Source organism: Babylonia areolata, chromosome 2 (genome assembly GCF_041734735.1).
Source record: "Babylonia areolata isolate BAREFJ2019XMU chromosome 2, ASM4173473v1, whole genome shotgun sequence".
NCBI classification, from domain to species: domain Eukaryota; kingdom Metazoa; phylum Mollusca; class Gastropoda; order Neogastropoda; family Buccinidae; genus Babylonia; species Babylonia areolata.
The window spans coordinates 71,864,426-71,877,323 of NC_134877.1; the positions used below are offsets into that span (position 1 = coordinate 71,864,426).

The window sequence follows — 12,898 nt, forward strand, 5'->3', positions numbered from 1 at the left end:
CATCCCTCTTTCCCTGTCTCAGTCATCCCACTGTCTCTTTCCCTGTCTCAGTCATCCCTCTTTCCCTGTCCCAGTCATCCCTCTTTCCCTGTCCCAGTCATCCCTCTTTCCCTGTCTCAGTCATCCCTCTTTCCCTGTCACAGTCATCCCTCTTTCCCTGTCCCAGTCATCCCACTGTCTCTTTCCCTGTCTCAGTCATCCCTCTTTCCCTGTCCCAGTCATCCCACTGTCTCTTTCCCTGTCTCAGTCATCCCTCTTTCCCTGTCCCAGTCATCCCACTGTCTCTTTCCCTGTCTCAGTCATCCCTCTTTCCCTGTCCCAGTCATCCCACTGTCTCTTTCCCTGTCTCAGTCATCCCTCTTTCCCTGTCCCAGTCATCCCACTGTCTCTTTCCCTGTCTCAGTCATCCCTCTTTCCCTGTCCCAGTCATCCCACTGTCTCTTTCCCTGTCTCATTCATCCCTCTGTCTCTTTCCCTGTCTCAGTCATCCCTCTGTCTCTTTCCCTGTCTCATTCATCCCTCTGTCTCTTTCCCTGTCCCCCAAACCACTTCCCAAACCATCATGCGCGCGCATACACATACTACATCCCCCCGTCTGATATCATGTAACAGGGAAAGACATTAAACTAAAGAATGAACACACACACACACACACACACACACACACACACACACACGCGCGCGCAAGCACGCACGCACGCACGCATGCACACACACACACACACTTCGTTTGAAGTCAGTCACTAACTTAGAAAAACGAAGAAAACATGTAACTTCTCTATCAGTCTCTATCAGTGCAGCCTCTCAGTGTATTCTCCATCAGTGCAATCTCTCTATTAGTGTAAACTCTCTCTCACTGTAATCTCTTACAAACCAACATTGCGCAAATTTCTTCAAAACGGAACAGAGTCTCTGTGGGCCTTTCCAAATACAATAGACTGAGCAACACACTAGACGCCACGTTCTTGGCATCAGAGATCTTTTCCCATCCCTCTTGCGGCCAGTCAGTGGCAGCCTCTGTGCGTGTGTGTATGTGTGTGTTTGTGTGTATGTGTGGGTCTGTGCTTTTGAGTGCGTTTGTGAATGCGCGAGAGTGTAAGTGTACACAAGTGTCAGGAGAGATCTGTGTACGTGTGTGTGTGTGTGTGTGTGTGTGTGTGTGTGTGTGTGTGTGTGTGTGTGTGAGGGGAGGTGGGAGTGCGGGGAGAGGTGGGGTAGAGGATGAGGTATGTGAGTGTATGCATGCCTACACTGTGGGAGCAACAGGATATTGGAACGTATATATATATATATATATATATATATATATATATATATATATATATATATATATATATATATATATATATATATATCTATCTTTGTATATATGTGTGTGGGGTTGGGGGTGGGAGATATGGGCGTATGTGTGTGTGCTTGTACAAGTAAGTGTTCATCTCTGTTAGTGTGTGTTTGTGTTTGTGTGTGTGTGTGTGTGTGTGTGCCGTGGAAGCTGCGATACGTAGACTAGAAATGAGTGTGTGGAGGAGGGGGGTAGAGGAGGTGCAAGGTAATGTGTGTGTGTGTGTGTGTGTGTGTGTGTGTGTGTGTGTTGGAGCTCATGCACGTTTATATGTATTTGACTGTGCTTTCATATCTGTGAAACTGCATGTTTGGTGCATTTCTGTTATGCATGTGTGGGTGTATGTGTGAATGTGTGTCTTCATGTTTTACGTTTATTCGCTTATTTATCACCATTGTTGTCTTATTTATTTATTTTTTTAAAATTATTATTATCATTTTATTAGTATTACTATTATTATTACTACTACCTTTTTCTATATTATAATCATTATTTATTTATTTATTTATGTAAGCTTATCTATTATTTATTCCCCCGTTTTGTTTTGTTTTTGTTTTGTTTTTTTGTTTGTTTGTTGTTGTTTTTTGTTCTCAAGGCCTGACTAAGCGCGTTGGGTTACGCTGCTGGTCAGGCATCTGCTTGGCAGATGTGGTGTAGCGTATATGGTTTTGTCCGAACGCAGTGACGCCTCCTTGAGCTACTGAAACTGAAACTGAAACTCTCTTACAGTAATCAGTGCAGTCTCTATAGCAGTGCAGTCTCTATAGCAGTGCAGTCTCTATCAATGCAGTCTCTATCGCAGTGCAATCTCTATCAGTGCAGTCTGTATTAGTGTAACCTCTATCAGTACAGTCTCTATATCAGTGCAGTCTGTATGAGTGCAATCTCTATAAGTGCAGTCTCTAGAACAGTGCAATCTCTATCAGTGCAGTCTCTATATCAGTTCAGTCTCTATCAGTGCAGTCTCTATCAGTTCAGTCTCTATCAGTGCAGTCTCTATATCAGTGCAGTCTCTATCAGTGCAGTCTCTATCAGTCAGTCTCTATCAGTGCAGTCTCTATCAGTTCAGTCTCTATCAGTGCAGTCTCTAGAACAGTGCAATCTCTATCAGTGCAGTCTCTATCAGTTCAGTCTCTATCAGTGCAGTCTCTATATCAGTGCAGTCTCTATCAGTGCAGTCTCTATCAGTACAGTCCCTCTGTCAGTGCAGTCTCTACCAGTGCAGTCTCTATCAGGTCAGTCTCTATCAGTCAGTCTCTATCAGTCAGTCTCTATCAGTGCAGTATCTGTCAGTGCAGTCTCTATATCAGTGCAGTCTCTATCAGTGCAGTCTCTATCAGTGCAGTCTCTATATCAGTGCAGTCTCTATATCAGTGCAGTATCTGTCAGTGCAGTATCTGTCAGTGCAGTCTCTATCAGTGCAGTCTCTATCTCTATCAGTGCAGTCTCTATCAGTCCAGTATCTGTCAGTGCAGTCTCTATATCAGTACAGTCTCTATATCAGTCAGTCTCTATCAGTGCAGTCTCTATCAGTGCAGTCTCTATCAGTGCAGTCTCTGTATCAGTGCAGTCTCTATCAGTGCAGTCTCTGTATCAGTGCAGTATCTGTCAGTGCAGTCTCTATATCAGTGCAGTCTCTATATCAGTGCAGTCTCTATCAGTGCAGTATCTATCAGTGCAGTCTCTATCAGTGCAGTATCTATCAGTGCAATCTCTATATCAGTCAGTCTCTATCAGCGCAGTCTCTATCAGTCAGTCTCTATCAGTCAGTCTCTATATCAGTGCAGTCTCTATCAGTGCAGTCTCTATCAGGTCAGTCTCTATCAGTCAGTCTCTATCAGTCAGTCTCTATATCAGTGCAGTATCTATCAGTGCAATCTCTATCAGTGCAGTCTCTATATCAGTGCAGTCTCTATCAGTGCAGTATCTGTCAGTGCAGTCTCTATCAGTGCAGTCTCTATATCAGTGCAGTCTCTATCAGTCAGTCTCTATCAGTGCAGTCTCTATCAGTCAGTCTCTATATCAGTGCAGTCTCTATCAGGTCAGTCTCTATATCAGTGCAGTCTCTATATCAGGTCAGTCTCTATCAGCGCAGTCTCTATCAGTCAGTCTCTATCAGTCAGTCTCTATATCAGCGCAGTCTCTATCAGTCAGTCTCTATCAGTGCAGTATCTGTCAGTGCAGTCTCTATATCAGTGCAGTCTCTATATCAGTGCAGTCTCTATCAGTCAGTCTCTATCAGTGCAGTATCTGTCAGTGCAGTCTCTATATCAGTGCAGTCTCTATATCAGTGCAGTCTCTATCAGTCAGTCTCTATCAGTGCAGTCTCTATCAGCGCAGTCTCTATCAGTCAGTCTCTATCAGTCAGTCTCTATATCAGTGCAGTCTCTATCAGTCAGTCTCTATCAGTCAGTCTCTATCTCAGTACAGTCTCTATATCAGTGCAGTCTCTATCAGTCAGTCTCTATCAGCGCAGTCTCTATCAGGTCAGTCTCTATCAGTGCAGTCTCTATCAGGTCAGTCTCTATCAGTCAGTCTCTATATCAGTACAGTCTCTATCAGGTCAGTCTCTGTGAGTGCAGTCTCTATCAGTACAGTCCCTCTATCAGTGCAATATCTATCAGTGCAGTCTCTATATCAGTGCAATATCTATCAGTGCAGTCTCTATATCAGTGCAATATCTATCAGTGCAGTATCTGTCAGTGCAGTCTCTATCAGCGCAGTCTCTATATCAGTGCAATATCTATCAGTGCAGTATCTGTCAGTGCAGTCTCTATCAGTACAGTCCCTCTATCAGTGCAATATCTATCAGTACAGTCCCTCTATCAGTGCAATATCTATCAGTGCAGTCTCTATATCAGTGCAATATCTATCAGTGCAGTCTCTGTCAGTGCAGTCTCTATAGCAGTGCAATATCTATCAGTGCAGTCTCTGTCAGTGCAGTCTCTATCAGTGCAGTCTCTATAGCAGTGCAGTCTCTATCAGCGCAGTCTCTATCAGTGCAGTCTCTATCAGTACAGTCTCTATCAGTGCAGTCTCTATCAGCGCAGTCTCTATCAGTGCAGTCTCTATATCAGTGCTATATCTATCAGTGCAGTCTCTATCAGTGCAGTTTCTATATCAGTGCAGTCTCTTTCAGTTCAGTCTCTATCAGTGCAGTCTCTATATCAGTTCAGTCTCTTTCAGTGCAGTCTCTATACCAGTGCAATATCTATCAGCGCAGTCTCTATCAGTTCAGTCTCTATCAGTGCAGTCTCTATCAGCGCAGTCTCTATATCAGTGCAGTCTCTATCAGTGCAGTCTCTATCAGCGCAGTCTCTATCAGCGCAGTCCCTCTATCAGTGTCCAAGGTCCACTTGGCCAAGTCAGCATTTTATGTTACAGTCAAGTGCCTGTGGTCTTTCCACTTGGCCAAGTCAACATTTTGTGTTACAGTCAGGTGCCTGTGGTCTTTCCACTTGGCCAAGTCAGCATTTTGTGTTACAGTCAAGCGCCTGTGGTCTTTCCACTTGGCCAAGTCAGCATTTTGTGTTACAGTCAGGTGCCTGTGGTCTTTCCACTTGGCCAAGTCAGCATTTTGTGTTACAGTCAAGTGCCTGCTGTCTTTCCACTTGGCCAAGTCAGCATTTTGTGTTACAGTCAAGTGCCTGTGGTCTTTCCACTTGGCCAAGTCAGCATTTTGTGTTACAGTCAAGTGCCTGTGGTCTTTCCACTTGGCCAAGTCAGCATTTTGTGTTACAGTCAAGTGCCTGCTGTCTTTCCACTTGGCCAAGTCAGCATTTTGTGTTACAGTCAAGTGCCTGTGGTCTTTCCACTTGGCCAAGTCAGCATTTTGTGTTACAGTCAAGTGCCTGTGGTCTGTCCACTTGGCCAAGTCAGCATTTTGTGTTACAGCCAAGTGCCTGTGGTCTGTCCACTTGGAAAGTCGGCATTATGTAACAGTCTGGCGCCTGTTGTTGAGGCACTATCAGCCCCCCGCTATTTACCTGTCCTCCCCGTCACGTGTCTTAGTCAAGGGCCCGCAGGTAAGTGGTGTCAGCGTGACTGATACCTGATCCACTCTACACGGTTACCTGAGCCAGGAGCGCGATGTGTTGTCAACGCACAGTTCTTGGTTCAAACGGACACTGCTGTTAACATCCTCCTGTTTTCAACTGCTGTTCAAATCTACATTGCGATCCTGGGTTGTGAAACTTCCCTTCCGGCGGTCAAGTGGTCCAGCACAACAAGTTGAAGGCAGGTGAGTTAAGCAACGTATGTCGGGCGTTTCAACAAACATTCTGCTGTTTTCGATGTGAGTGTGAAGAAACAAGTCAGGCATAGTTTATAGCCTGTTTCAAGTCATCCCCCCATGATATTATCTTCGTCATTTCAAAACCACTGGGCCATTGTTTTTGCCACAACATGCTAACTGCCATGAAAATATCATTACCGGTAAACCAACAGTTATGGTTTGTGTTTGTCACCAGTATCAGTATCAGTATCAGTAGCTCAAGGAGGCGTCACTGCGTTCGGTCAAATCCATATACGCTACACCACATCTGCCAAGCAGATGCCTGACCAGCAGCGTAAACCAACGCGCTTAGTCAGGCCTTGAGAAAAAAGAAAGAAAGAAAGAATAATAAATAACTAAATAAAATAAAATAAATAAATAAATAAATAATAAGAAAATTACATAATAATAGATAAATACATAATAATGATAATAATAATAATAATAATAATAATAATAATGATAATAATAATAATAACAACAATAAGGTGCAAAATCTTGATGAAGTCAACTATAAGCACACACACAAAAAGACAATGATGATGATAAATAAGCAAATAAATGTATAAAAAAAAGAAGAAAAAAAAAGAAAAAAAAGCAGACACACATTCACACATACACACACATGCATAACAGATATGCAACAAACATGCAGTTTCACAGATATGAAAGCACAATCAAATACACATAAACGTACATGAGCTCCAACGGGCGCGCACACACACACACACACACACACACACACACACACAAGCCGACAACATGTGTTTGTCACCACATAAACCAGCAGCAACATGTTTGTCACCATATAAACCAACAATAACATATGTTTGTCACCATGTAAACCATCAGCAACGTGTTTGTCACCATTTAAACCGTCAGCAACATGTGTTTGTCACCATGTACACAGCAACATACGTTTGTCACCGTATATACCAGCAGTAACATGTGTTTGTCACCACGTAAACCATGAGCAACGTGTGTTTGTCACCACGTAAACCATGAGCAACATGTGTTTGTCACCAAGTAAACCATGAGTAACATGTGTTTGTCACCACGTAAACCAGCAGCAACATGTACGTGTCACCGCGCAAGCCAGCAGCACCATGTGTTTGCCACCATATAAACCACCAGCACCATATGTTTGTCACCATATAAACCACCAGAAACATGTGTTCGTCACCACGTAAACCACCAGCACCATATGTTCGTCACCATGTAAACCACCAGCAACATGTGTTCGTCACCATGTAAACATCAGCACCACATGTTTGTCACCATGTAAACCACCAGCAACATGTGTTCGTCACCATGTAAACCACCAGCACCATATGTTCGTCACCATGTAAACCACCAGCAACATGTGTTCGTCACCATGTAAACCACCAGCAACATGTGTTCGTCACCATGTAAACCACCAGCAACGTGTGTTCGTCACCATGTAAACCACCAGCAACATGTGTTCGTCACCATGTAAACCATCAGCAACATCTGGTTTCGTCCTGTCCTGTCCTGTCCTGTCTTGTCTTGTCTTGTTTTTCCCGCTGTAGAGTTGTACTGTGACCACACTGCGTTGTACTGAGACCACACTGTGCTATACAGAGTTGTACTGTAACCACACTGAGCTATATACAGTTGTACTGCAATGAAATTGTGTTATATCGTTGTACTGTGACCATACTGTGCTACACAGAATGTACTGTTACAAAACTGTGCAGTTTTACTGTGACCAAACTGTGCTACATAGAGTTGTACTGTGACCACCCTGTGCTATATAGAGATGTACTGTGCCCACACTGTGCAGTTGTACTGTGACCACACTGTGCTGTATACAGTTGTACTGTGGCCACACTGTGCAGTTGTACTGTGACCACACTGTGCTATATAGAGATGTACTGTGCCCACACTGTGCTGTATACAGTTGTACTGTGACCACACTGTGCTGTATACAGTTGTACTGTGACCACACTGTGCTGTTGTACTGTGACCACACTCTGCAGTTGTACTGTGACCACACTGTGCTGTATACGGTTGTACTGTGATCACACTGTGCTGTATACAGTTGTACTGTGACCACACTGTGCTGTATACAGTTGTACTGTGACCACAGTGTGCTATACAGACTTGTACTGTGACCACAATGTGCTAAGTAGAGTTGTACTGTGCCCACATTGTGCAGTTGTACTGTGACCACACTGTGCTGTATACGGTTGTACTGTGATCACACTGTGCTGTATACAGTTGTACTGTGACCACACTGTGCTGTATACAGTTGTACTGTGACCACAGTGTGCTATACAGACTTGTACTGTGACCACAATGTGCTAAGTAGAGTTGTACTGTGCCCACACTGTGCAGTTGTACTGTGACCACACTGTGCTATTTTGAGTTTTCTTGTGACCACATTGTGCAGTTGTACTTGACAACACTGTGCTATATAGAGTTCTACTGTGACCACACTGTGCAATTGTACTGTGACCACACCGTGCTATATAGTGTTGTACTGTTACCACACTGCGCTATATACAGTTGTACTGTGACCACGCTGCGCTATATACAGTTGTACTGTGACCACGCTGCGCTATATACAGTTGTACTGTGACCACGCTGCGCTATATACAGTTGTACTGTGACCACGCTGCGCTATATACAGTTGTACTGTGACCAGACTGTGCTATATACAGTTGTACTGTGACCAGACCGTGCTATATACAGTTGTACTGTGACGACACTGTGCTCAGTAGATTTGTACTGTGAGCACACTGTGCTATACAGTGTTGTATTTGTAACCACAATGTGCTATATAGAGTTGTACTGTGACCACACTGTGCAGTTGTACTGTCACCACACTGTGCTATATAGAGTTGAAATGTGACCATACTGTGATATATAGAGTTGTACTGTGACCACACTGTGCTATATAGAGTTGAAATGTGACCACACTGTGCTATATAGAGTTGTACTGTGACCACTCTGTGCTATATAGAGTTGTACTGTGACCACTCTGTGCTATATAGAGTTGTACTGTGACCACACTGTGTTATATAGAGTTGTACTGTGACCACACTGTGCAGTTGTACTGTGACCACACTGTGTTAAACAGTGTTGTATTGTGACCACACTGTGCTATATAGAGTTGTATTGTGACCACACTGTGCTATATAGAGTTGTATTGTGACCACACTGTGTTATATAGAGTTGTATTGTGACCACACTGTGCTATATAGAGTTGTACTGTGACCACACTGTGTTATATAGAGTTGTACTGTGACCACACTGTGCTATATAGAGTTGTATTGTGACCACATTGTGTTATATAGAGTTGTACTGTGACCACACTGTGCTATATAGAGTTGTACTGTGACCACACTGTGCAGTTGTACTGTGACCACACTGTGTTAAACAGTGTTGTATTGTGACCACACTGTACTATATATAGTTGTATTATGACCACACTTTGTTATATAGAGTTGTATTGTGACCACACTGTGCAGTTGTACTGTGACGACACTGTGCTATATAGAGTTGTACTGTGACGACACTGTGCTATATAGAGTTGTACTGTGACCACACTGTGCTATATAGAGTTGTACTGTGACCACACAGTGCAGTTGTATTGTGACCACACTGTGTTATATAGAGTTGTACTGTGACCACACTGTGCTATATAGAGTTGTACTCTGACCACAATTCGTTATATAGAGTTGTACTCCGACCACACTGTGCTATATAGAGTTGTACTGTGACCACACAGTGCAGTTGTACTGTGACCACACTGTGCTATATAGAGTTGTACTGTGACCACACTGCGTTATATAGAGTTGTACTGTGACCTCACGGTGCTATATGGAGTTGTACTGTGACCACACTGTGCTATATAGAGTTTTACTGTGACCACACTGTGCTATATAGAGTTGTACACTGTAGCTCTATCCGCCACTGTCTCTCAACCGATGCAACCAAGACACTTGTATGCTCTCTGGTTCTCTCAAGATTGGACTACTGCAACTCTCTTTTGGCCGGCCTTCCCAAATACCTGTTAGACAGACTCCAACGAATTCAGAATAACGCTGCCAGACTCATTTGCAGAGCTTCTAAATTTGACCATGTTTCTCCTCTCCTTCAGTCTCTCCACTGGTTGCCTGTTTCTGATCGAATAGACTATAAGCTATCCACTCTGACCTTTTCTGCAGTCAACGGATCTGGCCCCAAGTATCTTTCTGAACTCATCCATATCTATACCCCGTCTCGCCAGCTCCGTTCTTCCTCTGATACTCGACTTCTCAGGATACCTCACGTCAGAAGTAAGACCTATGGACACAGATCGTTTTCTTTTCAATCGCCAAAGACGTGGAACAAGCTCCCTGATAACCTCCGTCATTCTGATTCCCTCGCATCTTTTAAATCTCGTCTCAAAACTCACCTTTTCCCTCAGCAATAAGTTCAATTGTGGCAGGTCCACAACTACATGCATGTCTATGAATGTGTATTGTGTGTGCGTGTGTTTATGTAAGTTTGTGCCTGCCTATGTGTGCGTATGTGTTAGGGTGGCTGTTAGATACACATGTATGTTAAAATGTATGTATGCAGTGTGTGTGTGTGCGTGCGTGCGTGCGTGTGTGTGTGCGCGTGCGTGCGTGCGTGTGTGTGTGTGTGTGTGTGTGTGTGTGTGTGTGTGTGTGTGGTCACATTTTGGTGTGTGTATGTAACATAGATATAATGTTTTATGTTATCTAAAGCGTTTTTGTAAAGCACCTAGAGCAGATTTCTGGATAGTGTGCTATATAAGTATCCATTATTATTATTATTGTGACCACACTGTGCTGTATAGAGTTGTACTGTGACCACACTGTGCTATATGGAGTTGTACTGTGACCACACTGTGCTATATAGAGTTGTATTTTGACCACACTGGGACGACACTGTGCTATATACAGTTGTACTGTGACCACACTGTGCTGTTGTATTGTGACGACACTGTGCTGTATAGAGTTGTACTGTGACCACACTGTGCTATATAGAGTTGTATTGTGACCACACTATGCGGTTGTACTGTGATCAAAATGTGTTATATAAAGTTTTACTGTGACCACACTGTGCTATATAGAGTTGTATTGTGACCACACTGTGCAGTTGTACTGTGACCACACTGTGCTATATGGAGTTGTACTGTGACCACATTGTGCTATATAGAGTTGTATTGTGACCACACTGTGCTATATAGAGTTGTACTGTGACCACACTGTGCTATATGGAGTTGCACTGTGACCACACTGTGCTATATAGAGTTGTACTGTGACCACACTGTGCTATATAGAGTTGTACTGTGACCACACTGTGCAGTTGTATTGTGACCCCACTGTGCTATATAGAGTTGTATTGTGACCACACTGTGCTATATAGAGTTGTACTGTGACCACACTGTGCTATATAGAGTTGTATTGTGACCACACTGTGCTATATAGAGTTGTACTGTGACCACACTGTGCTGTATAGAGTTGTATTGTGACCACACTGTGCTATATAGAGTTGTACTGTGACCACACTGTGCTATATAGAGTTGTACTGTGACCACACTGTGCTATATAGAGTTGTATTGTGACCACACTGTGCTATATACAGTTGTACTGTGACCACACTGTGCTATATAGAGTTGTACTGTGACCACACTGTGCTATATAGAGTTGTACTGTGACCACACTGTGCTGTATAGAGTTGTATTGTGACCACACTGTGCTATATACAGTTGTACTGTGACCACACTGTGCTATATAGAGTTGTACTGTGACCACACTGTGCTATATAGAGTTGTATTGTGACCACACTGTGCGGTTGTACTGTGACCACACTGTATTATACAGAGTTTTACTGTCACCACACTGCTATATAGAGTTGTATTGTGACCACACTATGCTATACAGACTTGTACTGTGATGACACTGTACTATTTAGAGTTGTACTGTGACCAAACTGTGCTATACAGAGTTGTACTGTGACCACACTGTGCTTGTACTGTGATGGCATTGTGCTATGTAAAAAGTTGTACAGAGTTATAAGGAAGAATTGGATATGATCAACGCACACCGCCTCTGACAAAGGACTGACAGAGAGAAAAGAAACCAGTGCTGTTGATGTTAAGAATAAACTTTCCTCAGAGAGAGAGAGAGAGAGAGAGAGAGAGAGAGAGAGAGAGAGAATAACAAGAGAGGCAAGGCCTTCAAGACTCACTTGTGATACACTTTAAAAAAAAAATCCAAGCTTTTTATGTATTGAGTATAATTTCAAAGTGTAATGTTTAAGATGAGAAAGATCAGTTTAAAGCAAATTAAGTCCCCTAGCATTAATTACAGAGTAATTTCCCTTCTTTACTATCTGCACCAAAACGTTTGCAAAATAAATAAAACTTCCATGCTGAGCAAAAAAAGTTCCTGTTTGAACAAAAAATGATAATAATGACTGCTCTTGTTGTTGGGTCAGAATATCAGATCAAAGTGCCAAGTTTAGAGAATATAAAAAATATAAATATAACAGTAAATGCAGTTTGCATATAATTAGGCTTCATTTTGTGTGTGTGTGTGTGTGTGTGTGTGTGTGTGTGTGCCCATCCCAGAGGTGCAATATTGTTTTAAACAAGATTACTGGAAAGAACTGAATTTTTCCTATTTTTATGCCTAATTTGGTGTCAACTGACAAAGTATTTGCAGAGAAAATGTCAATGTTAAAGTTTACCACGGACACACACACACACACACACACACACACACACACACACACACACACACAGACAACCGAACACCGGGTTAAAACATAGACTCACTATGTTTACACAAGTCAGTCCAAAAAACCAAAAACCCAATGCTGTCGATGTAACAGAGTGATCAACTCAAGCGAAGCACGTGCGGGAGTTTGTGCCGTCACGTGACCACCGGGACACAAACATGGCGACAGGCGGACACACAGCACAGCAGGCTGCAGTCCACAGAGATGACGTCATCCACACCAGACTTCTTGTGGCGGCTTCCTTCGTCTGTGTGAGTCATGTCCCTTACTTCATCCAGTTTGTTCATCAGTCAGTGTGAGTCATGTCCCTTACTTCATCCAGTTTGTTCATCAGTCAGTGTGAGTCATGCCTCTTACTTCATCCAGTTTGTTCATCAGTCAGTGTGAGTCATGTCCCTTACTTCATCCAGTTTGTTCATCAGTCAGTGTGAGTCAGGTCCCTTACTTCATCCAGTTTGTTCATCAGTCAGTCAGTGTGAGTCATGTCCCTTACTTCATCCAGT

General features: G+C 43.1%; 1 protein-coding gene across 2 annotated transcripts in view; it reads left to right on the forward strand.

Annotated features, from left to right (window-relative positions):
- Positions 1-5,365: 5,365 nt before the first annotated feature.
- LOC143279578 (sodium-dependent glucose transporter 1-like) overlaps positions 5,366-12,898 on the forward strand; it is a 31,378-nt gene continuing 23,845 nt past the window's right edge. For both annotated transcript variants that reach the window (XM_076583662.1, XM_076583663.1), the window contains exons 1-2: positions 5,366-5,582; positions 12,489-12,646. In XM_076583662.1, the coding sequence (XP_076439777.1) occupies positions 12,554-12,646 (93 nt within the window). In that variant the 5' untranslated portion in view covers positions 5,366-5,582; positions 12,489-12,553. The remainder of the gene's footprint in view (positions 5,583-12,488; positions 12,647-12,898) is intronic.